Source organism: Aristolochia californica, unplaced genomic scaffold, assembly GCF_029961685.1.
Source record: "Aristolochia californica isolate CCGP_79_NKW_82.1479 unplaced genomic scaffold, dmAriCali1.0.hap1 SCAF_12, whole genome shotgun sequence".
Classification (NCBI taxonomy): Eukaryota; Viridiplantae; Streptophyta; class Magnoliopsida; order Piperales; family Aristolochiaceae; genus Aristolochia; species Aristolochia californica.
The window spans coordinates 25,947,478-25,974,008 of record NW_027181793.1 but is presented as its reverse complement, the minus strand read 5'-3'; the positions used below and the strand labels follow the sequence as shown (position 1 = coordinate 25,974,008).

Below are 26,531 nucleotides of genomic sequence, written 5' to 3'. Positions count from 1 at the left end.
CTCCTTCTGACGGGGTTGTACTCTACGTTTTTTACCTTCCAGATACCATTTTGTTTAGATGATTGTTTTGCAAAATTCGACATGTTCCCTACTGTTGGCCACAAGCTGCCCATGTAAGGAATAAGTGACCAGGAAACATTTTTCCCTCTTTTCTCTATAACAAGATAATGATGAATCATCTAAAGCGACGGCCACAGGGCGACGATGGCCGACGTTGAAGCACTGTTTATTTCTGTTTGAAAATTTGTTAATTGCAATTGAACCTGATAAGTAAAATTCTTTCATTTATGCCTCCACGTCTGATAACGATTCATGTTGCACAAACCACCAAACATTATTTTGTAATGTTAGTTATACACACTTGCATCATTTCCCTTGGTGAGACTCCAACCCAAGACCTCGCAATAGACACCCTATTTATACTATTTGTTCATACAAATTGCTTATGGAGCCATAGGCCCAATTTATACTATATTGTTTATTCAAATTACTTTGACCATATGAATGCTTTCAAGGTAAACCATACAATGTGGTAAGGACCAAAAACAATAGAACTGGATAGAAATTAACAAAAAAGACTACTAATTTCTCAAATTCCCTGGGAAAAATTGCTTATTCAACCTTTCTGCATCCCCATAGGTTGTACATCACTAAAATATGTGAGATACGGTATAATCCCCCCTGGAATCATGAAGTTCACTCGCACTGCAGGAGGCTGAAGTTCTCAACACAAATTGTGACAACTGGCTCTCAAACTTGAAAGAACTTGGGCAACTGAAGGCCTCTCATACATAAAACATTCTACAGGTGACCCAGCTGTAGAAATTAAGCACATAATAAGATATCTAGAGCAACTACAAAGTGGTAAATGAATCTTACAGAACTTAGATCTTTCTTTCCACGCTGTCTTAGATTTTTCTTACTGTGCCATATAATACATCTTCAATCATTGAAATGGAACTGGAATGCCTTGCTTCTTGTTAACAATTGCCGTTGCCAAATATCGACTCCCCATACCCATTGGTGTCTGATCATCAGGCCCCTCCCAAAATGGGGCTTCCCCCTCTCCAACCAGTTGCCAATAACCAGTTCTCAGAGACTCCGCCTGTTCATCTGTGCAGTTCTGCAGTAGTGCTTCCACTCGAAAGTTTATACCGAGCAACCCCAAGAACTGAGATTGAGTCATAGGACCATGGAAAGACACAGCTTCTGTAAAAATCTTAACACTCAGCTTCTCTTGATAAGTGTCCAAAAATCTTTTCCTAACAAGTATTTGATCAATGTGTTACGGAAACATGAGCAATTTGTGGGAAGGGTTAACCTGAAGCTTCTTCGGCAGAATGCCTAATGCAAGCAAAATCAACGTATGCACTTAGGTCAGCTGAGCCAGGATTGTCAAAAATGTCCACAAATTTATGCTTTCGAATTGCCTGCATATAAAAACCACTAGTAAACTAAAGAATGGGAAGTTTGGAAAAATAGTTCGTTCCAAAATTTAAAAAAAGAAAAAAATAAAAGATAATCCATCAAAGTAACCCTTGTAATCAGATGATCTTACACACACATCACACATCCCACATCCCAAGAACCCTTGTAATCAGATTTCTTCCAAAGAGTGTTGCAAGCTTCGAATCTATACCATGTAGACTTTTTTGGTCAGTTGGTTTCAACCATTCCCCTTCTTCACCCAAGTAGGAGAGCAGGGTTGTTCCTTCCCAATCCCTGATGACCCCTCCAAAACCCGCTGCATCAGAATTACCATGGGTGCAGCCATTGAAATTGAGTTTTGACCGATCCAATGGAAGAAGGGGGTCCATTCTTCCATTGACCGACATTTGAGCAATGAGGCGCCAATTTTCTGTAGCAGGAACACCATTAAGGACTTCAAATTCTGGTCTCGCATGGGTCCAGGCAGCAATCATCCCAAAAATTCGAACACCATTAAGGACTTCAAATTCTGGTCTTGCATGGGTCCAGGCAGCAATCATCCTAAATATTTGAACCTTGACCTCTTCAATTGTGAAGAATTTGTTGTTGAATCCTTCTATTGTTCCTCTAGGTCTATAGAGCTCATGGAATATGGGAAATACAGTCTAAAAGGAGTGCTTTTCCCAACCTTGGGAGATGGCTTCTATGAATCATTTGGCTGATTAGTGAAGGCTCTCAGGCAAGTAACAAATGAGACCCAGCTTGTGAAGAAATGAGTCCAGATTTTCCAGACGATGGGCCAAAGAATTAATAGGAGAGGAATCGTTTCCTCTACTTCCCGAAAAGGTCGCAAAGGAGGTTGGAACTTGGTTTCCTCTCTTCTAAGGTTCTCAGCCGTAAGAGTGTGGTAGAAAAGGAGACTCCATAGAAAGATTAGGATTTTGAGGGGACGAAAAAATTACTAGATGCGCTTTTGAGGCTGGATGTGACTGAATCCCTTTAGGTGGATATAGGTTGTGGAAATAGTGAATTTGTTGTTAAGTTGTGGAGCCAAATCAATGCCCCATGCTGGGTTGGTACGCGGATCGACCTTCGCGGCGCCGTGGGGGTTGGAAGGGGGGCGGAACCCCTGCCCGATCCACGATATATTAACTGTTGTTTCATTAAAGGCAGTTTGGAAATTTTACTCTTATATCGCTGTTGCCCTAATTTTCTCTTTATAGTTGAGGGGCGCCGCTATTAAGGTTTGATGATCACCGAGAAGGAGTTGGAGTTGCAGCCCGAGGGAGGTTAGAGAAAACACTTGTAAGTGTGCGCGATTTCTCAAGTAAACTATTTCATCTTTATAGTGAATTACTGCAGCAGCGGAAGACAAGACGTAGTCTCACCTTGAGGCGAACCTGTATAAATCTAGTTGTTTGTTTTCGTGATTGTTTTTCCCTTCTTCCACGATTATTATTATTGTTCTCGTTAGTTTGGAATTAGGGCGTCTAATTCCTAACATTTGCCACTATCAACTCAAAACCAAGCCAACATGTCTTCAGCAAGAGTGTTGACTCTATTTCCTTTCAAGGCAAATAGGAGGTCGTTGGCATCAAGGGCTTCCTCTTCAGTTAGACCTCTCCAAAATCTGAGAACCCACTCCTTATGAGCCATCCACACTTCTGACACTAGTAAGGGCGAACTGGAGGCAATGGGGAAAAGCCTCAATCAAGCTTCTTTTAGAGTTTTATCTCCAAGTCACCAATCATCCCAAAACTTCACCTACTGCCCATTACCTATGTAGAAACGAGTCACTGACTGGAATTAGTGCTGGAGAGGGTAGAGTGCCCACCATAGAGGGGACAGGTGTCTCCTATTCCCACCTTAAATCCACCAATGCAGGCTCCAAAGCATCTTCTTCTTGGCAATTCTTATCCACATGGCCGATGATGAAGAGTTGAATTTTCGAAACCATTTCAAAACCAAAGCTTGGTTTATTTTTTTCGTACTTCGAATGCCATGGCTGCCAAAATGTTTGGGCTTACACACTTCTGTCCAGCTAAGTGTTATTTAAACCCATTCTCTGCCCCTCTCCAAAGGAAATTTCTCTTCATTTTTTCAATTTTGTTGCAAACACAGCTGGGACAATGAAGGAACGACATATAGTAGTTTGGGAGCCCAACTGAATGAATTCAGGAGATTGAGTCTCCTAGCCTTCAATAGCACTTGGCCCTTCTAGGTAGAAAGTCGGATCTCCTTCTTATCAAGGATCAAAACCAAAAGGCTTCAAACATGGGAAGCCCAAGGTAATTGCAAAAAGTGAGGCGTGCAAGCAACCCAAGTAGTTGGCAAAGGGGTTGAGAATCCCGTCTATGAGGTTAAACCTGAACAAAATCGTTTTCTCTCAATTGACTTTTTGGCTTGTAGTTATCTCAAACAGGTTGAGGAGGGCCTTAACTCTGCTAACTTTCATTCTTCCCTCACAAAAGCAGATGGTGTCGTGTGCGAATTGGAGGAGGGGAATGTCCATTTCCTCCCCTTCTGCAACAGGTCAGATCCGTCCCCTTGCCTTAGCTGCATAGAACATTGAAGACAAGTACTCAACAACTAAGTTGGATAAGAAGGGGAAGAAAGGATCCCTTTGTCTTATTTCTTTCGATCCCTTCAAGTAGTCATAGGTTGTCCCATTGAGTGGTAACAAGTTGAGACTGATGAGAAAACTTCTTATCCAGGTTCTCCATTCTATGCCAAATCCCATACGGCCTACAATGTCATCAAGCAGATTCCAATTGACCCTATCAAAAAGGTGACGGACCCCTAATCACCAAAGTCTATGGTAGAAGGGGCAAAGAGGAAAGACAAGGGGACCGAATAAGGGAGAGGAGTTGGGTTCCATCACGGAGCCTCCACCCATTTGTCAGAGTGGTTTCGTCCACTCTTGTCAGCGGTTGCTTTCCGCACTTACTAGGTCGGCTTGTTGGGGAGCATTGGCTAGGCGTTTGACACTCAGAACTGGGCACGCCACATCCCGCGTTCGAATCCCAAAGGAAGCGGTAAGGAGCAGGAATGGTGGGTGTCAAAGTGGGTTCTTCCACTCTTGTCAGCAGTAGCTTTCCGCACTTACCAGGTCGGCCTATTGGGGAGCATTGGCTAGGTATTTGACATAGTATTAGAGTTGGGCACCACGTTCCACGTTCGAATCCCGATGGAAGCTATAGGGAATGGGAACGGTGGGTGTCAGAGCTAGGTGGTTCCGTCCACCACTGATGGGTTAGGTACTTGGCTTTCCACACTTAATAGACCGGTCTTTTGGGTTGTATTGGCTAGGCGTTTGACACCATTAGCACGAACTCTATACTTTGAAGGCAGTTCGTTACATCAGCAGAGGAAGGAAGAATAAAGGGGTTGGAGGACCAAGAGGAGGGGATCAGAGGAAATAGGGAGGTTTTGGACTTGAAGTTCAAAAGTGTGCATGCAAACTCAATTTCGGTAAGTCTTTGTACCTTCATCTCCATCAGAGTGGTACCAGAGTGTGGTTGGAGTTGAGGCATGATGAAGACAAAGATGGACGGCATAGTAGAATCGGTAGAGAAGGAGCTTTCGAGATTCAAGAATAGATAGAGGAGCCACCATCGGACATGGCAGCCGTCCGAGAGCTGCAATTGGAGCTACACGACGATGAGCAAGGGGGAGACAAAGGGAAGACTCAGACAGGCAAAGCGTTGGCATCCCACATTGGCAATGATGCGGAGGAAGCTCCGACATGGCCAAAAATTGCAGACCAAAAAGGTAGATGTCTAGACTCACCTATCTTCGTTGGCAACGACCCATACGGATGGTTGTACTGAGTCGAACGGTATTTTGCAGTGAATGGAATCGAGGAAGAGAAAATCCTGGCGGTCATGATCTGCCTGGAGGAAAGGGCCCTCGGCTGGTCCCAGATGATGGAATGCAGAGCCTCAATGCGTTCCTGGCCGAGCTTCTGAGCGGCACTTCTCCGGTGTCTCCTGCCATCCCAAACTGGCAGCATATATGAAGTTTTGCTCGCACTCTAGCAAGAAGGCACTGCCGGTGAGTCTCGGAAGCATTTTGAGCTCCTCTCCGCTCCGATAGATGCCTCTGACGAGCTCTTGATGGGAGCTTTTATCAATGGACTTTGGTATGACGTTCGCGCTGAATTAAAAGTCAACCAACCCGAGTCCCTGCTTGCTCTCATGGAAGCAGCTCATCGCATTGATGAACGGAACTCAGTCCTAAGTTAGATTGAGGACTTAAGATGGCATGGGCCCAGGTATGTGGGGCCAAGGGGGATCGCGAAAACACCCGAGTGGTCGTCTCAGATCACCCCCAGCTCCAATCCTTCCCCCCGACGCCAGCTCCAACACGCAGCCCCCAATTCCAGCGTCTCTTCGAAGCGGAAACCCAATGGATAAGAGGCATTTGCTTCCGTTGTGACGAAAAATTCATATCTAGACACCATTGCCACCTTCGCCAGATGATTGTGATGCTCGTCTCGGAAGCAGCAAATGCCGAGCAATTGTAAACCACCAAGACGACCACATTCTCACCCAATACCTCATCATCATGTCTGTGAATACCCTAAGCAACGGCCTTACCGTCAGCAACACCCTCTGACTATGTGGCTTCATCAGCGACAGACCCATCATGATTCTAATTGATAGCGGGGCATCACACAACTTCATCAGGGCCTCACTGGCCCAGGAGCTTCGTCTAACAGTGACGACCAACACTCCTTTTGCAGTCACAATGACCAAAGGATATTGCGTCCACCACGACGAGCTCTGCTCGGACCTCAAAATCAACATTCAGGCCTCCGCATCAAGCAACACTTTTACCTCTTAGCCGTGGATAATACTGACATTGTGCTAGCCATCATGGTTGCAAATTATGGGTGACAACTACCTCAATTGGAGACCTCTCTCAAAGTCCTACCACCTCCATGGGCAAAAGAACACACTACATGGGGACCCGACAACCGCTACCATGGAAGTGTGCTTGAAGGCGATGACCAAACTCTTGACTCAAGAGGGGTAGGGATGTGACTCATTGAATACCATGACATTCCTTTGGTCACCGAGGCCAACATAATTGACACTTCACCAGAACTGGACAGTTGCTATCTGAGTTCCAGAATGTTTTTCAGCCTTCTGAAGGGCTCCCACCAACCAGGCCAACGGATCATTCCATACCTCTACGGGTTGGGACACCCCCTCCCCCCAGAATCGCCCCTACCGGTACCCCTTCTATCAAAAGGCATGAATTGAGAGAATAATATAGGAGACGTTATCAACCAATATTATCAGACCCAACTGCAGCCCATTCTCTAGCCCAGTGTTATTAGTCCATAAAAAGCACAATGAATGGATTTTTTGTGTGCATTACCGAACCCTCAACGAAATCACTATTCCTGATAAGCTTCCCATCTCAACCATCGAGGAATTGTTAGACGAGCTAGGGGAGCTAAAATATTCACCAAGTGGGATCTCACATCCAGGTAACATCAAATCAGAGTCGAGGAGGACACACCCAAGATGGCCTTCTGCACTCATGAGGGACATTATGAGTTCTTGTTGATGCCCTCCAGCCTCACCAATGTCCCTTCACTTCCAAGCCCTGATGAACCGAATTTTCCAGCCACATTTTTGCAAGTTCATTCTGGTGTTTCTTGATAATATACTCATATATAGTCCCGACCTCTGCGACCACTTACTCCACTTGAGGGTTACTCTCCAAATACTTGGGCAATCACCTAGTCATGAACCACAGAAAGTGTCCTTTTGCCAACACCAATTGGAGTACTTGGACCAGTTGATTTCAAACATAGGGTTTTTAGTTGATCTGTCCAAGATAACAAACATGGTTCGATGGGAGCCCCCCCATGATTTAAAGGGCCTTCATGGGTTCTTCGGTCTTATCAAATATTACTGTTAGTTTATGGAAGGTTATGGTAGGATCGTTCAAACCCTCACCAAATTACTCAAAAAAGATGCCTTCCAATGGAATGAAGCAGCTCGGACAACATTTGATGGAAGAGGGAAGAGGGAAGAGGGGGGGGGGGGGGGGGGGGGGGGGGGGGGGGCGGCATATGTACAATCCCTAGTCACCAAAGGTCTTACGGTAGAAGGGGCAAAAAAGGAAAGACAAGGGGACAGAATAAGGGAGAGGAACTAGGGTGCATCACGGAGCCTCCACCGTTAGCACAAACTTTGTACTTTAAAGGACAGTTCGTTACAGCAGTACAGGACGGAAGAATAAAGGGGCTAGAAGACCAAGAGAGGGGATCGAAGAGGAAATAGGGAGGTTTGGACCCCCGAAGTTCAAAAGTGTGTATGCGAACTCAATTTCGGTAAGTCTTTGTACCTTCATCTTCGTTAAAAGGCTTTTACAAGATCCAATTTTATCATAACCCGACGTCAAATGCCTTTTTTAATTGATTCATGAGCTCGTGAACAATCATGGTAGAGTCCAGAATGCTCCTTCCTTTTGATGTAAGCACTTTGGCCATTGTGAATTATGAGAGGGAGAACAACCTTGAGCCTGTGTGCCAGGAGACAAGCTATGATCTTATTGAGGTAAGACTTATGGATCTTAAATCCTTGGGTTGATCAACATCTTTTTTCTTCAGGATGAGAGCAATAAAGGTGGCTCCAATTGCTTTGCACATAAGGCCCTTGTATTAGAAACTTTTGATCGTGTTGAGGATGTCAACTCAAATAATTGGCCAATAGCAGTTGCAGAATTCCACATAGTAGTCATCCAGCCTAAGGGGCTTATCCTTCAGCATTCCTTTCGGAGAAGGGGAAGTCGAGGAGACCAGCAAGGCACGGGGAGATCTTGTTGAACCTAAGACTGGATCCTCAGAAGTGTAAACTTATCCTCAATGTACAAGTCTACAAAGAAGCTTAAAATTACATTAGTTATAGAATATCTATCTCTTCAGCGAACCATTTGAATGCTTCCAAAGGATACATTCCTTATGAGAAATAATTTGAAACTGATTAGAGAGGCTGATATAAGAGGAGAATTCAGTGGTCGAGAGAAACCTATGCTCTTCGGCTTCATCAAGAGCGATAATTTGGGATAAGAGAGATTCCTTGTGGGTGGAGGTTGTGACATGCAATTTTTTAGGTAAGAGTTTGAGTTTGGTCTTCAAGCACTTGAGTTTGTGAAATAGCATGCATCTCAGGGCTCCCTCGATGTCCATCTCTTTCCACCATTCTTTGATGTGTTTGGCAAAGTTTTTCTAGCAACCAGCAATTTTCAAACTGAAAGGGTTTGGCCCCATCTCCCAAACTTGGTGCCCAATTGGATGGGCCAAAGATCACACTTTGCCAAACATGTCCTCGTAGAGCCTAACCCAATCTCCATTAGTAAAGAATCTATCTGGCTTGGAGAGAATTAGATGTTGCTGCCCATAAGATTAATCTCTTCTATCTAGCAACTACTGATAAACTTAACAAAGCTCCTCATTGATGCTGAGATCCTAAAAGCTGGAAGGACTTCTCATTGCAAAATCTTATAGCATTGAGATACCTAGCAAATAGCCAAGAAAAATGTCGGAGCTGAGTGAGATTCAGAAGCTCTTCCCATAAACTCGTGTTATCTCACTATCAAGTTGGGCCATATGCCCCAACTAGGCACCAGAGGTTGCCAAAGTCACAATCAAGGTCTCAGTCTGACAGAAAAGGACCTGATCTCCATTTCAAGAACCTCAATGATATTTTTATCCCAAAGGGAGAGAATTCCCCCTGACTGTCCAACTGCATTGATGGCACACCATTCCAGATTGGCGCAATTCTAAAAGTCTTTAGCAATATGATCTTGCATGTGTTTCACCCTGTTAAGAATCAAATAGTAGATTTGCTTAGGCCTTAGGCCTGATAAGAATCAAATAGTGGCCTTCTTTTGACTGGACCCAACAATGTAAGTTGGTTTTGTTCACCCTGTTGGATTTTCTTTGGCTTGCTTCTTCCTCTTCATTTATATGTTTCTTATGGAAGGTAAGGAGGTTGAGATCTAGTGGATGATATCGTGAATGAGGAGACTGTGGAGGTATGCTTTAGGTTGGGGGCGATGGATTTAGAGTCGGAGTTCAGTGTTTTCTGGGGAGGAGATGCGGGTTGAGGGGACTTTGGATTCTAAGGTCTTGCCGAAAAATGGCATGATTAGAATGAATCTGATTAACGCTGGCGGAGGAGTTACTTGATAAAAGGGTGGGGTGGGGGACAGGCTCTAGCTGGCCATTTGTCCAATCTGGGGGGTAGTGTCGGGTGTCCAAGGAGGTTACAAGATGCAAGTGGTCCAAGTCCGGTACGTAATTGACCGGGTTAGTTGGGGTAGTGAAATTGAATGGATAAGGCATCAATATGGGATTCCATATTGTGTCATATGGTTGATAAGTTTTGGGATCAGTTTCTCTGTCATTGATTGGTTGGTCAAAGACAATCTTGAGCAATGAAACTTCAAGGTGGGAGTCAATTAGGTTGTGGAGAGTTGGGATCAGGCTTCTGTCATTGTCCTTGGCCTAGGGTGGTTGGCTGTTTTGGTTGTGGCAAAGAGGTGGTATCACAGGTTCGAGCAGTCAGGGGTAGTCAAGGTTTTTGCCAAAAGTACAAGGGTGAGGTTCTAGGCATTGGGGTACATGCAGTTTTGAGAGGTGGAGATCAGGAGTTCCTATCTACGAGGATTGTCAGGTGCTTTCCTAGTGCTGCATTGGGGAGGGGTAGTTTCAAGAAAGTATTTTAAATATGAATTTGAATGTTAGCAAGGTAACCAATCATGGGTCGATTGGACTTGTTGAGTCACTCAATTCATTACTGTCATCAAAGTTAAGCTCTGAGTTAGTTATCCATGTGTTGGGTGAGCCAACTCCAGAGCTGCTAACTCCTCCTCTCCTTCCTCGTCATCTTTCTCTTTCCATTTCCTTTGTCACCTACAATGAATTGCTCAAAAATCATCTTGATCAAAACTTCTCCTTCCCAGCCATAATTTTGATCATCTTGGATCCACTCCATAGCTAAACATTGCAAAATTATTTAACTATCATTAATAATGATATGAAAATCAATCTCGCTTTGAAAAAAATAAAAAATGATGTATGAAACATAATAACCTAGTTGCTTAGATGGGGGGGTTGGAAATTTGTACTTGTAAACTATCTGAAACTACTCCATTTAGACCATAGTCAATTATGAGAGCCCCACCACCATCTGCACCAATTCTCTTTGCGATAGCATGAGTCAGCTCCATTGCTTTTGGGCAAACTTCAATATGATCAAGCTTAGCTAGTTCTTCCTTAGAAGCCCACGAGCAACGCTTCCGCAGATAGAGCAAACTTGCAGGGGTAGGCTGTGGAGATAGGACAAACCGAAATCTGAAAGAGAAAAACATATAGAAAAAAATTTGCTGCAGCTCAAAGATCAGAGATTAGTTGCAAAAACAAATAACTGGAGTAGAATAGATGACCAGACCCTTGAGCTGAATCTTCGGCAACATCAATCATCTTTTCAGACCATCCTCGGGAACCCTTCTGCACCCAAAAAGTATTACAACACAACTAAGTGTAAAAATTTAAGCAAGTACTTGGGCTTCACAAAAGGAAAAAGGTAGAACAAGAAAAAAACAAGAGAGAATAACCAAAACTATGAGACCCAATTTGTTACCTAATAAAGCAACAGAATACAAACCTGAAACTGATGAATTGGTAAAGCATCATAAAACTCATGAGCTATTATAATGGTTGGTACTGAAGAAAAAAAAAAAAATAGAATATGTTAGTCAATATTGAGAAGTCAACTAATTATTAAGTGTAATGGTAAGAATACAAAACAAAAAAATAAAAAAAGAACAAAAATAGATGAAACAAGTTGAGAAGAGAAAAAAAGATTGCTTGCAGTCTAGAAACGAAAAATGGAAACCTAAGGTAAGGGATGCTGCATGAAATTTATCATCTTCTGAAAAAAAGAAAAAATCAATAAAATGACCCAATTTTTCAATAATCCTCAGTTCAGTGACAAGCTGACATAGTACATAACTCTAATGTTGAAGAAATTGCTAAGTAAGAGGATAAACTAAGTCATCCTAAACCCTTGAAGGTTTATGAAAGGGGGAAGCAGAAAAAGGATGAGGAAGACTGAAAAGACAATAACTTACTACTTTTAGAAAGTCATTTTTTTGGATATTACTTCTATCCAAGGAAAGCGAGTAAGTTTCTACTTTTATTAATTTCCTAGTTCGTTAATAAGTCTCAATTAGGAAAATTTTATTTAGAAAAGTGTTTGGTTAGTAGTCACCTTTATTAGTCAATTTAGGAAAGTCATAAAGTGTTTACTATTAGTAGTTTCTGGTTTAGTTAATTGCTAGAATTCTTTTTTAGCAAGTGGTTATCAATTTAGTAAGTCTCAATTCAATAGTAATTAGGAAGTCTAGTCGTAGGAGAATTCTACCAAAGTGATGTAACCTATTTTGGTAAGGACATAGTAGTTGAGTTTATAAATAGGGAGATATGCTGTAACTTTCATAAGTTGTTCAAGAATAATATAGATTTTCTCTTTGGTTGCTGAAGCACCATTGTTTTTCTTTCTTTTGCTGAGAATCATTTCTTAAGTGTATTTTTTTCTCTTGTGCTAACTACTGCTAGTTAAAAAACACCACCTGAATAATCAAGTTCATTCCTTAGACTTGAAAACCAGTTGAGAAGATAAAGGTTGTGTTACCTTTATTCCAACTTTCTCTATCAATGTTATTTCTGTAATTTAGTGGTGTAATTAGCCCAAGTTCTAAAACTTGACTGGTAATCATCCTCATATAACAAAAGAATTAGTTAATAAAACAACTTTCATGTGCTTACTTACCAAGCAAGTGAACAATATCCATTCTGAAACTTGAACAACAATACAAAGGTTCTGCATGTGACCTCTGATATTGGACTCATAGTGTAGAAAACACTGGAAGAAGCTCAAGAGAAATACTAGTAGAAACAACAACCTTGTATGCTAAATTTCATGCAGCATTTTCAATGATTGAAAAATTACAATCAAAATATGAAAGTTTCATGTCAAATTGCCAAATAAAAATTAAAAAAAGTAACCTCAAATGGAAAGTAAATTAATGCTCACTGAAGAATCACCTACTCAGAAACTAACTGTACAACCCATGCTAACTTTTCCCAAAAAAACTGAGATTAGACAAAAGATTAAAATGACCTCCAAGCAGATGTTGCTATGTGCATGGTTTAGGGTTTAGGAAAAGAGATAAAATGCTGTTCTAGCAATATGTAATTGTCATACCTAGAGCTGATATATGACATACCTAACTATATGCTTTTTACATCACAAGTCTTAGGTGCTATGAAACAAAATGTCAACAATAACTCCACAAAAAGGACAAACCACTAGATTGTTGGCGCCTTTGAAGAATTATAATGACCTTGTTGAATGGGAAAAATCCCATACTGAAAAATGATAAGAAAAGTTAATGGGTTATAAGGTTTAACAATAGGCCACCTAAGTAACTGGTTATTTTGGGATAGAACCGGACTCGACCCAAAAATCCAACATGGTATCAAAGCAAGTTGTGTCTGTGGGCTAAGTCCCAGTTTGTACTCTCCAGTTATCTATGTATTGTGGCTCCATAAGACAGGAGTCTGTGTGTTGCGTGCTCCATGAAGGAATCAATGTGTCCCATTAGAAGGTTTGTGCCCACGTTTCAAACTCGTTATATATAAGTCTGGACATAATGGGTTCCACATAATGGGGGGAGTGTTTAATGAAAAAATGTCCCTCATTGAAAACTGAAAAGAAAAGTTAATGGGCTGTAAGGTTGAGCAATTAGCCTCCTAAGTGGCTAGGTGGAACCAAAATTGGTTCAACTAATCAATAAAAATCCCATCTATTAATTGCCCACTTTGGTGAGCTACTTCAAGTCATCTTGACACCATATGGTCGACAGCTTTTTGCTGCCAACGTCATGCTGCTATACATGATTTATGCAAATCCCAGAATGGACAGATGTAAAAAAGAAAAGCTGGCAAAATGAAAGGATAAAACTGCAGAAATTTCATACATCCCGGTGGAACATGATCCAGAGCTGTGTGCCAATAAATAGGAGCTCCTGTCAGCTGGCTAATAGTCCTTTTATCATCATAGCCACAATTGATACCCTCCGTACACTTCAAGTTACTATATTGAACCTTCTGAAGGGTGGGGCTACATTCTACCAAGTGTACATTCAAAGACTTCATGAATTTTTCAAACTTTGATGTCCCCTACAAACAAGACATGCATACCTTAAATAAACTACTTATGAACTTATAATGAAGGTTTACTAAGATATGCTCTTTCACTTGATAATTTCACTATGAACAAGGTAAATAAAGAAAGAAACTTAATTAGAGAAACCGTGTTGCCTTACACGAAGAAGATCAGCCATTAAGGTCCCTCTTCCAGGACCCAGTTCTACCATGTTCACTTTTTTAGGTTGTCCCATTTGCTCCCAGAGGCACATGCTCCAGACACCAGTCATCTAAAATCATACAATCATGACTCAGTTGTTGCAATGAGAAAGCCACCATGATAGACATAAAGATAAGAGGATGCTTCTTCTTACTTTTGATGAGTGCTACACTTTTTTAACAACTTTGTAGAGAAGAAATGGAGGGAAGCTTATAAACTATAAATACACTCCAAAGCTAAAATTTTCAAGTTTGACAAAAAGAAATCCAATTAACAGACGAAAATTTGGAAGAAAATAAGTTTAATGCCTGAGGTTCAAGACATGCCATTTGCCAAAAGAAATTACAACCTCGACTCCGAATGAAATTCTTATTCACCATGAATAGTGTGGTAATGCATGATTGCAGATTAATTCATCTCTTCTCTTTTATTTTCTCACTCTTCCTCCACTTCTTTTTCCTCGACCTGATATTACTCCTCATACCACACAGCAACAGTAAGGTGAGACGGCGCCATGCTTCTGGAGTAAGAAATACTTTTACCAAAACCTCCTCAACAATCAGCCAAGGATTCAGTAAAAGGGGTCTAGATTACACAGTTTAATAGTGTGGACCATATATCCAATTGTATACATCCTAGATTTACACCTATTGCTTGCCTCAAACTCATCTTTGAGAACCCAGTATAGCATCCAAATCTTCTCACTGATCCAAATACCAGAAAAAGGTCATCTCAACATGATGCAAGTGAGAAGACCAATGGATTCATCAATAAGAAGAGAAGTTGCCTGTTCTGCCTGTCTTCTTACTGAAAGAGTTCCAAATTACTACGTGTAGCCTAATCCATGTTATAAATTGAAACTAAAACTTTTTTTTATGAAAAGGAAGGAAAACATTATTAGAAAAGGACAAAGAGCCAACAGTAATAGCTATATATAGATCTAATATCATTTTTGACAATCAAACTACGTCATCTTTATCTCTTATACTTTACTGATACTCCTTTTCAATACGAAATCCTTTTGTTTCCTACTATGTACAATACAGCTTGTGATGAGAAAATATCTAAAAAATTGTAAAATTGGTATATATACACACAACATGATGGTATGACATTTCAGATACCATGTCAAGGGAACCAGAAGCACTGACAAGAAGGTCCAATCCCATAAAAATACCAAACCATCTGTTGACATCAAAACGGGATGAAAATAAAATACACAGTGGCTCATAATCATTGAAGGCTTGGAATTCATAAAAAGAGGGTTTAGGTAGTAAATTTATGAAGGGCTTATGCCCAGAGAAATACTGGGTGCTTCTGGTTCTATTGCTTCTGTGCGCTTGTCTCAAAACCAGTGGTGCCTGTGTAAAGGGCTTGAGTAAGCTCTCTTAGAGCTGTAAAAGGACCGGATTTGGCCCGGATATTGAAATTCCGAATCCAGTCCATTTGCAATTATTTGGATATCCAAAATCCGAATATCCAGGGAAAGCCAGATAGTCAGATGATGCTCAGATACAAATCCTATCTGAAATTCAAATCCAAAAATATGTAAAAAAATAAATAAAGCAAACCAATATAAATGAGGGTTAGAAGAAGAAATTAGACAATAAACCCAGAGCAAGACATAAAAAAAGCATGAAAACCATAGTTGAACGGAAAAAATCGACTTTTATACTCAAATTTATGTCATGCTACATTGCTGCATCTACTATCAATGAAAAGTAAATGCCACAAGTAAGAAAGACATCAAATTGAGAATAAATCATCCATGTTGATAGAGGAAATTTATTTTTTAAGGACACATTGTTGTCATCAAAACTTTGACTGAGTAGGAAAAGTGATTGTGTAAAGAAGTTTCAAATGCAAAAAGTAAAATCATCTTAGCTGGAGAAGATCTTCATCAATGGTTAAGACTTGAGAGAAAGCTCGCTATGGACAGATTGCTCCTAGAGGAAGATGAAGACTCAAGTAAAGAGAGAGGAAAGTTTTTGTTTGATGAAAGCCCTGAAAAAGAGTGAAATTAAAGGCGGGATTTTTGAAATAACTGGCAGACAATAAATTAAACTTAATGGAAAGTGGCAACTTAGGGAAACAACACGCATCTTAGATGTTCATATGAGATTCCGATAAAATCTGAAACTTTGGATTCAGATAAAATTCGAAATATTGGATTCGCATATGGATCAGATCCGGACAATATCCAGATTCATTTATAGCCCTGTGCTCTGTACGCAAGGTTTATCTGAGTGTGCCTCTCCTGGCCTATTTGACAGACCCGAAAGTGCAATTGAATATGATCATTCCATGAGCCTCTTGGCTTACATGATATCTAGACACTAAATTTGGTCGCACCTATTCCTTGTATGCTAATAATATGATAACCGTGTCATCACAAAAAATGCATAAATAAATAACATGATAAATGTGTTTGTTCTGCCCTGTGCTTGCAGCATGAGTTTTGGCTGACCCCAAGGATGTTCAATTGATAATCCAAACTCCCAGACCAAAAGACATGCAAAACTGAGCATAAGATGATGATTATGCAGGCTGCATTCAATGATCGTATCACTCTGAAAGAAAAAAAAAATCTCTAAAATTGTATCAGAGCACTGGAAAATAGACAGACAGGTACATCTTTAAGAGACGTCTTAAAAGTCGTTTTTCACAACATATAGCACCTAGAGCAAAATTAACAAGAGCAAGTTGAAATACCTCTCCAAACATCTGGCTAACTTCAGGGGAAGTAATGAAGTCACCCCCAGCCCCAAACACATCACGGTTAATGTAAAATCCAGATTTAGGATTCGTCAAGACTTCCTCCATATACTCAGCAACTGAGATAGGGCCACCGCGGAACTGAAAAGCCAGAGAAACAGAACTAAATAAATATCTTTGCACTTGGACGTATGGTTATCAGTAGAAAGACATAGAGCAGAAACCAAATTCATTGGAATAATCATCAGCCCAAAAGTCAATAATCTAGAACCAAAATTGTCATTATTCTTAAGGAAACAGCTAAAAATTAATATCAGAATAGAACAGCTGTAGCATCTTAAATTTCACAGCTATGTATCTGAAGGAATACTCGAGCTACATAAGACCAAAAAGGTGTGGATGAAACCGAAATGCATGGTGCCGATCCAGAATACCTTGAAGATAATAATCTTCCAGTTACTGCTTTTAAGCCAGTGAACTCTTCAAGAGAGGCACGTAGAGAGGTGAACTAAAGCGTTTGATGTTAGTCATTGCGGGTGCAATAAGTTATCAAAATTAAAAAATGAGGCTGTTTCTAGCTTCTCAATCCACTCTTTTGATCATATTAAGCAATCACTTTGTCACGAGCTATTGCTACGTAATAGAGCGAAACAAACAGACACGCAAAGAGCTCTCGTAAAGTTTTTCGCTGTACTTAGACACAAGAGGGGGATACAACCTCCGAAAAAATCTCGTGAATTTTGCTATAAGTTGAGAATTTCACTTGAAAAATAACATTTTGGCCACCACCGAACACATTTCCCGTTGGTCAAAATAAAAAATAACAAAAGAAAAATAAAAAAAAATACAACGTGGAGCTTTTCTAACCTTGATGATGCCTCGTAGATGCTTAACAAGATCAGCATCCAATGACCGCCCGTGTGAATGCTCTGAAAACAAAAACCAAGAAGACCACAAGATTACTATCAAAACTAAACATAGTGAAGCTAGAGTGTGCAGACCCTTGAAATGCGTTGACCAGAATCTAGTACCCGGAGGATTGTATAAGCCAGAGCGGTCGACGGAAACTCTCGCGGCGTGCTCATGAATTTCGAGTTCCTCGACGACATCTTCACGAGGAAGAGGAGGGTTTAGGGTTTCAGAGGAAGAAGATATTACCCGCGACAAGGGCGAGAGAATTGGAATCAATGAAGGGCTTCGAAGGACGCTATTACAGAAACGAGGTGCGAGCAACCTTCTCAGCATTTTGTCGGTTTAGTCTGTTTGGAAGAGACGACCGCGAGAATGCACAGAGCACTGAACTTTTAATGAAAAACGAGCCAGTCCGGCCGGTGTTTTTTTAATACTTATAATTAAATTCAATAAATTAAATTTTATAACTGAAATTGAAATATTACTTGAACAATATTCAGGAATTTTAAATTAATATTAATATTTTAGAATTATAAATTATATAAATTTAAACATATAGATATGTAATATAATATAAATATATTTATATATTTATATTAATGTTTACATTTAATAATTATATGTTTAACTTATTAATGAAAATAGTTATTATTTTATTTTAGAGGGAATCCAACTAATGCCTCCAACATTTTCTTTATGTTTACAAAGTTTTATTTATTTATGAAAATATCATTTGCTTCATATTTTTTACAGTAATGTCAGCTTTTCATATTACTATTAAAAACTAAAATAAAATATACCAAAATAAACATCGACTATGAATATAAAGGATAATAAATAAGTATAGCATAAGATAGAAACTAAGTTTTAGTTCATTAATTTCGATATTTATAGTTAAATTAAAAAGAGGTACATACGTTTTTCCTTTTTATTTTTAGGGATATTCTTATAAGGAAATGTTAATTTATAAAATGAATGCTTTAATTTTAATGGTAATTAACTTTGTGATACCAACTAATAATATCTATAGAATTCCGAACATGCCCTTACCTATAGTTAAAAGGTCATTGTAAAGTAATTGATGCGCGCTCCGAGGGATCCTATTGATAAGGGTGTCATCGAACTGAGCCAGTTCGTAAGCGGCTCAAACTTGGTTTCGTTTCAGTCCAGTTCAATTCGATTTATTTGGATCTCAAACTCGTTTGAGTTAACGAGTCAAGCTCGACCAAATCATGGTTCTGTTCAAAAGCTCGTGAGCCGACTCGTTAACTTAACAATGGCCTGAGCAACTTCATCGGGTTTCATTCTTCGAATCGGGATGTCGGGATTCTGCAGTAACAATTTTGTATGCGAGCGAAAATGGGCCATTTCCAATTTATTCCTTTTAGATTTCTTCCTCTTTGATTTTTTCATCTCTGGTCATCAATTATTCGAAAGACACAAACACTCTACACATAGACGGTGCGTTCCTCGTAAAACTCATAGTGTTGATTCAAAAGAGAACCAGGAGTCGCGGAAACAAGTGAGGCAAGGTTCCTCCGTACAAATGAAAAAAATTGAACCCTAGTAGACGCTCTTATGAGACTTGCTGAAACCTCTCGATCTCCACTGACACCGAGTTACTGTTATGGTCTTGGGTGGTTAAGTACTTATGTCTTCCGCTCCTAACAGGCCGGTCTTTTGGGTAGTATTGGCTAGGTGTTTAACATTTGGTATCAAAGCGAGCACTGCGTCCTGACTTCGAATCCCTGCAATTACATGGCACGGGTGGACCACATGCCCCTGGCGTGACATCGGCAGGGATTATGGGATCCCTCCACCGGCGAGCGTTGTTGTGTTATTGCCGTCATGGTCATCGGCTCAGGAGGGGGGGGGGGTGTACTATTTATGGTCCTAGGTGGTTAAGTACATATGTCTTCCGCTCCTAACATGTCGGCCTTTTGGGTAGTATTAGCTAGGTGTTTAACATTTGGTATTAGAGTGGGCTCCCACGTTGTGAATTTGATTCCCCGAGGGGAGTCCCGACGCGGGTGTCGCAAGCCCCGGACATGGGTGTCGCAAGCCCCGGACATGGTTGCCGTAAGGGATTATGGGATCTTGACCCGGCACCCGTCGTTGAGTGTTAAACCGCTGTGGACGTCGGCTCACAAAGGTGGGGTGTACTGTTATGGTCATGGGGTTAAGTACCTATGCCTTCCGCTCCTAACAGGCCGGTCTTTTGGGTAGTATTGGTTAGGTGCTTAACAGTTACACATATCCAACAATTTCACTCTGTCATCCAAATAGGCTGCGAGGAACTTTTCCAATCCGACTAACTTCATATCAGAATGCAAAAAACTTCCTCCAATGTCTTGGGCGGAGGAGTTTTGACGGAAAGAGGAAGCGGGAGACTTTGGCTTTGGTTTTTTAGCAGATTTGCAACTAGAGTGGAGAAGCCGAGAGAGAGAAAAAAAATAGTTAAGTTGTCAGGGACAATGAGGGTTTAGTAATTTAGATATTTGAGGAAATGTAACTTCTCAATTTGAATAATTGGGATATTTTAAATGTCTGGTAAATAATCAAAATAATTAATGATTTCAAATCATATTTCATATTTGAGTTATCTTAATGAAATAAGAGCATGTGAATCGGAAACAATTAAATTAATAAAAAAATTTATTCTATGGAAAATACTTATCATGGAAGAAGATGACGATGGAATATAAAATATTTGAAATGTTATATGCTTAAATTATAGTATAAAATCTTATAAAATATAAAAAAATGTATAATATGAATTAAAATATAACTAAATTATTTTAAGTAAATATTTTAATAAGTTATTCTCCTATAGAATATAAAGAAAGACCCTCTACTTACGCATGTGGCCTTAAAACTTACAAAAATTACCCCTCACTTTATCCAATTCTCAAGTAACATGTAATAAGATACAAAATAATATTTACTTGTATTTATTTGACTTAATAATTTATATGTAAATAATTAAGTAAATATTTATCTAGGCAAAAGATTTTTATGCAAAGATAATTTTATGCAGGGTTAATATACAAATGTATGCCCAATTTTAAGTAGAGGTCATTCTAAAATTTATGTAAAAGTCATGTCCAAATTTATGTAAAATATATTAATAATTTTATATATAATTTATTTAACATATATTTTATGTAAAATTTTAAATATATATTGCAGCTCGAACTTGTCGAGCTCGAGTTGGCGTTCAAACTCCTTAAACGTTTTTGGGCTCGAACTACATTAAAATTTTAAACTCGAGGTTGGGATCGAGGCTGCGGTCGGCTGTCGAGTTCGAAATATTTAAATTAAACTATGATGGAACATACGCAGGATCAGGTCGGGTCGATGCTACCACCTCTGGTTTTGTTAGCTGCTCAATTTCTCGTGGTTGTTCCTGCTCCAATAATGAAAGAAAGCCAAGACGGAGAGACCCCGAATCCTAGCGTTCGCGCCCGTCACATTAAAAAAAGAGTTCTCCGGAATAAAGGGCTCTCTATTAGTTTCAATTACAAAGATCTCAAGTGCTCTCTCTCTCTCTCATTCATGTTAATTTTACATTGAACTTTATTTTTGAGTAGGTTGACAATGATGCAATAAGGCACTAATTTTGGCGGGACGTTATCTTAGTTATACTTTAAATGTTTTTTATGTAATAGGGATTTTGTTACTGGGTTCCATAAGAGAAAGAAGAAGGAGACAAGAAGCTCAAAGGCAGTTACAGGAAAAGGAAAGGCTCAAGCGCATTCAACAACGTAAAAAGGTATGATCGGTGTGCTTGTTCTTATTGGTTTTAAATTTTAAGTTGAATATTCTAGTTCTTTTGTCTGTTAATTGCATTTATAGATCATTGAAAATGACTTACCTCTTAAAGATATATGTTGGGTGTCAGTAGAGGTTTCTGTCAGTTATCACGTTAAAAATAAAAGTTAATGATCAGGATGAATTTGCGTGGTGAACTTTAGAATTTATTATAAAGAAAATAGCTTGTTGCATACAATTTATAAGTATTATGAGTTCTTTGGCATGGATGGACATTGCACTTATAGGCCAACAATGTGAGACGTTTTTACTTGCCTTCATGTTAACCTAACATTCATCTATTTGAGTATACTTGGTCTAGTTATTTTGCACGGAGTGTAATTTTTCTTTGCAGCCAAGCTAGTGATTTCCGAGATAATTGAGAATGCAACCAGTAGGTTTCAAACCACTTACGGTTTAAAAAAAAAGGTTTCAAGTCACTTTGCTCTGTTTTCAATTTCCCTTCTCCCTTCTCTTTATAGTTATTGGAATCTTTCTGCATAATCACTTCATCATGTACTTATTGAGACAACTTTTTGTCTGTATTCTTTTGGACCTCTGAAACACTGGTGTCTTGATGTCTTCGAGCACACCACATTTGAAGTATATAAACTCAAAAAAACTCGTCTACTGATATTTCTGAACTTCACCAAATGTTTATCAGAGAACTAAGTGATGTATTTGATATAAAGTATGATTTTTTTGGCATATTACATGTGAGAGAGTGATGGGTTGAAATTCATTGTCTTAGCGAGCATCTCTTTGTGTGGGAAACGGGAATGAAGGTATGGTGGTGGGACTATGGAGTTTCAATGATTGAATGTGTCTACCTATTGGTGTCCTGACATTGCTTTTGATTTTTCCATTCCTTGCAAGAACCAATCATGGGGAGTACTTCGCAAACCACACCGTGATGACATTCTTAGCCATTGTCTTCATGTTGATGAATCTTCTATATTTAGTTATTTATTCATTTACTGCAGTTGCCCACTGACTTTGGTGATAGTTGTCAACAGTATCTTGCCCATATTTCTTTCCTCCAGTGGCGTGGTGAAGAATTCAATGGAAAATTCATGCTAGGCTATCAACACAATTGAATATTTGATCATTATTCATGTTTAACTTCCAATTGGTTCAGATCTGAAATGATCAATTAACAATCAATCAACTCAATGTGGTTGTCTCAAATTCTAGTATGAAACCTCCAGTTGCCGTATATTAGCTACATTTGTTTATTTGGGAATTTTGATTACGCCACAGCATGGCTGTCAAGTGCTGTAAGATGATCTTTTAGTTTGTTCTTTTTTCCCCTTTATGTTCTGAGTTTGACAACCTTAACATACTTCTGTTGCAAATCAGTGGTTATTGGTGTCGATTGGTTGGGTAGTCCCATACTTCCATCATTAAACTTATGTGTAATGGCAGTTCTCATTGACTTTATCAGAATTTTAACTACGGGAGTGAGTAGTTGTTGGATGACCAAATCATTACTAAAAAATCATTAAACCATATTAATTTGTATTTGAACATCAGTTTGGAATGAAAGTACATTTGATAAAGATGCAGAAGGTTTTACTGGTTTTAGATCTCCAATCTCTCTCTCTCTCTCTCTCCATATATTTGAATGGTGTGGCTCTCAAACACAAAATATATTTTGAAGATAATATACTCTGGGCATTCTTATAAAGAAGGCTTCCATTAAATTCGTGAAGTTGGGTCCAAGGCCCATCCTAAAATGACTAGCCAAGTTAGGAAGCCTCTTTCCCAACTAATAAACTCAAGATCTTTGTACTCACTAATCCATGTGGGATTATTCTTTAGCACTCCCCCTCACGTGTAGGCCCTCTTTTTTGGCTCTACATGTGGATAATTTGGGTGGAGGCCCACATATGAGTACCTGCTCTGATTCCATGTAAAATATGTGATTTGGGGAGAAAATAGAAGAGGAAAAAGAGTTCTAGAAGAGGGGCAACTTTGTTGGAAATTTTACCCTACTAGTCTAGAAGTCTGGGAAAATCTTCAAAGAGATTGATTGTTGGGATTTAGAAGTATTTGATGATCCCAATTTAAGGAAATTTCTCAAATCTGCTTGCATCATCATCCATATAGCTTGTGTCATCCTGGTTTCTTGCTATTAGGTTAATCTTTCATCAATTCATTGTCTCAATTGCTGGAATTGATCAGTACTGGTTCTAAATTGTTGTGAAGTCGGGTCCAAGGCCCATCCCAAAATGACTAGCCAAGTTAGAAAGCCGTTTTCCCAACTAATAAACTCAAGATCTTTGTACCCACTAATCTATATGGGATTATTCGTTAACAAATTTACACCTCAATGAGTTCAAAACCAATCTAGAACAACACTCACATTTTGGTGAGAACAATTTTATTTGTTGACCACCTCTATCCTCCTTTAACTGTTTGTTGCTGTGCTCATATTGTTTTGTAGAGGAATCTTGAGAAAGAATTTGCTCTATATGGAGTGGGATCATCAGAAAATATGCAAGGGAGTGGCTCCATACCTGACGAACATGTTAGTGAACATGAGGAAGATGGCCCTGAACAAACAATGTCAGTTTTTGGTAAACGACCCTGAAAAGCCTATAGTTTTGTTAGCTAAGAAATATGTGAGAACTTAAGTGGATATTTATAAAACCTAATTGTGGATGAACAACCCTTCTTAAAATCTATGGTTCTATTCATAGATGTAGAAAAGATAAAAGGTAGTCCTAGTGATCGTTTTTTCTTCTCTGCTGAGTGCAAATCATTAGCTGACAAGACACTTTATAGCACTTAAATGAGTATGTGGCTTTCTCTGATGACCCAGATCTAAGTTTTTAAGGTTTGTCTTCGACTGAAATGATTTGAAATCAAACAGTTCCACAAACAACGAGCAGAAGTTCGAATTTGTGAACTGTGGACTGGAGAACTAGTTTTTTATTTCTCGATCTTCAAGATTAGAGAGCAATGGAATGCAAGATTGTTGAATGCCCCGGAGACCTGATCATGGCCCGATTTTACATACCCAAAATCACTGATACTGGATTTGGATGGAACCTTTTCAAAGACTGCCTATCAAAAACCTTGTACCACCTCCTTGTGTTCCATGAGAATCAAAAACCTTGCTTGAACGATATTGAGGCTCTTGCTGCCAGCAAGCTACTCACCTCCTTGTGTTCCATGAGAATCAGAAGTAGAGCTACTGATCCAATGGTATGGACTCGTGATGATAGAGGCAAGTTTACTATGTCATCAGGTTACAACTATCTCAAAGAATAGAGCTCCATGGCTGAAACTCACACTACTGCGATTTCTTGGAAGCTTTTTGGTCCCCCTAAGATTCGCTTCTTTATATGGAGCACCCTCCTCAAGAAGATCCTCACTGCCACAAATCTTAGACGCTGAGGGAATACCAATCTGGAGATCCTTTGCCCCTTTTGTGACCTGGAGGAAGAATCGATTGATCACAGACTATTACACTGTCTATTCGCTTGGAAGGACCAACTTGCTCAACAAAATTGGAATCAAATTCTGCATCCCGAACAACCTTTATACGGCTAGTCAAATGAGCGAAGTTACTCAAATCCCTAGTCCTTGTAAAGAGTTACTTTTAGCATGTATTGCTCACATTCTTTGGGATCTATGGACTGAAAGAAATAACCATAGATTCAGCAACAGATCTTCAACAGTGGATGATATTACAATTCACATTTTTTGGTCTGATCACCATGTGGATTCACAGCAGGAAAATATTTTAGCATCTTCATTGTCACCCTATTCAAGAAAATTGGCAGACAATTGCCCAAATGTCATCTCCGGTCAAGTCCACGGCCACTATGGAGTGGTCACCTCTCCTTATGGGTGTTCTAAAACTCAACCCGCACAAAGCTGGTTTTGGAGGAGTAATCAGAAACAGTGATGGAGCTGTCCTTGCTTCATATTCAGGTCCCTTGGACATTGCTGACTCTACAACCATGGAGATCCATGCATTTCTTCATGGACTTATAGTTTTCAGAGATCACTTCAGAGGCTAGCTCCTAATTGAGGATGACTCCAAAGCCATTATTGGATGGGGCTCCACCTTATCCCATCCCCCTTGGCATCATTGGAAAAACCTTTTATGAAGTTTTAGATATTATTTCTCTTCTTGAGTGTAATTCGAACCATGTAACCAAATCAGCTAATGCTTTAGCCTCCCTCCAATTGCTCATTGTTAGTGAAGTGCTCCCTTCGTAGTTGTTTATTCTTGACTTGCCTTGAATACATCCTCTTTTTCAAAAAAAAAAACAAAAAACAAAAAACAAATTGCTTTTTGAGAGAAAGGAAGTAATAACCCGTTGCATGTTTGCCAAGAGCACAAAAATGCTTTTTTCATGAAGTTACTGCTTACTCATGACTTTCTTTTGAAAATGTGAACCAAGTATAAGTCTTAAAGTTGTCTTTATTGATGGAAGTTACTGATGTTGGAACTTTTTACTTGAAGGAACAAAAATATATGACAATGGTGATGCTACAAGCATGGTGACTACTATGGAACTCTCTCGTTGGGATGAGGATGTTGATGTAACGGATGTTTCCAGGTTGCAAGGTGAATCATCTGAAAAAAAAGCCACTTAAGCAAGTTGCTAAACCAGCAAAGAAGTAAGCAGGTTTGAAGGCTAAACTGAAATCCTTCAAGAAACGTACAAAATCTGCACTGAAGAGCACAGTGAATAATAACAGGGGTAGAAATAGGCAATAGGGTACACTCTCTCTCTGTAGATCGATTATTTCATAATTATTTTCTGCAATCGTGCCAAAATGATCCTCTTGTAATAGATCTGGTAAGACTGTTAGTAATATGCAACCAATTATTTTCTCGTGCATTTTGTGTGTAGTTATCTGCATGTGGAAACAAAAAGGATTCGACATTGAAAAGCTCCCATGGTGGACATAACTTATCGAGATGCAAACGACTATCTAGCATCTGATTGACATGTTTCAGCCGAGTGAAATCGTTAACTGTAACTACATCATAGATATGAATAATTTTCCAGAAAAGTTCCATGTATGTCTGTAAATGCAGTGATGGGTCGCTAACAATTCTCAAGAGTTTTAATTCATCATAGAGGCTGCAGCATTTGATGGCATCGATGCCTAGTAAGTTTTTAATCAATATAGAAACAATTTACACTACCAATATAGCCCACGCTTTTAAACTTACCTCACAGTTCA

At 39.5% G+C, this 26,531-nt stretch overlaps 1 protein-coding gene and 1 long non-coding RNA gene across 3 annotated transcripts; one reads left to right on the top strand and one right to left on the bottom strand.

The window, feature by feature from the left end:
* Nucleotides 1–489: 489 nt before the first annotated feature.
* Nucleotides 490–17,888, bottom strand: LOC137945958 (uncharacterized). Of its 2 annotated transcripts, XM_068792073.1 has the most exons (11): nucleotides 17,630–17,888; nucleotides 17,466–17,527; nucleotides 16,596–16,739; nucleotides 13,843–13,953; nucleotides 13,495–13,696; nucleotides 11,118–11,176; nucleotides 10,902–10,960; nucleotides 10,579–10,804; nucleotides 1,322–1,430; nucleotides 924–1,209; nucleotides 490–816 (listed from the first exon to the last, which is right to left on the bottom strand). In XM_068792073.1, the coding sequence occupies exons 1-10, from the start codon at nucleotides 17,841–17,843 to the stop codon at nucleotides 947–949; spliced, it is 1,449 nt and encodes a 482-aa protein (XP_068648174.1). In that variant the 5' UTR covers nucleotides 17,844–17,888; the 3' UTR covers nucleotides 490–816; nucleotides 924–946. The 2 variants fall into 2 exon arrangements, with proteins under 2 accessions (XP_068648174.1, XP_068648173.1); XM_068792072.1 differs by having other exon boundaries at nucleotides 490–1,209.
* A 2,988-nt stretch (nucleotides 17,889–20,876) lies between these two features.
* On the top strand, nucleotides 20,877–26,154 carry LOC137947038 (uncharacterized). Its single transcript, XR_011111106.1, has 3 exons — nucleotides 20,877–21,043; nucleotides 21,179–21,282; nucleotides 25,801–26,154. It is a non-coding gene; the product is annotated as an uncharacterized lncRNA (long non-coding RNA).
* The last annotated feature ends 377 nt before the right edge of the window (nucleotides 26,155–26,531 follow it).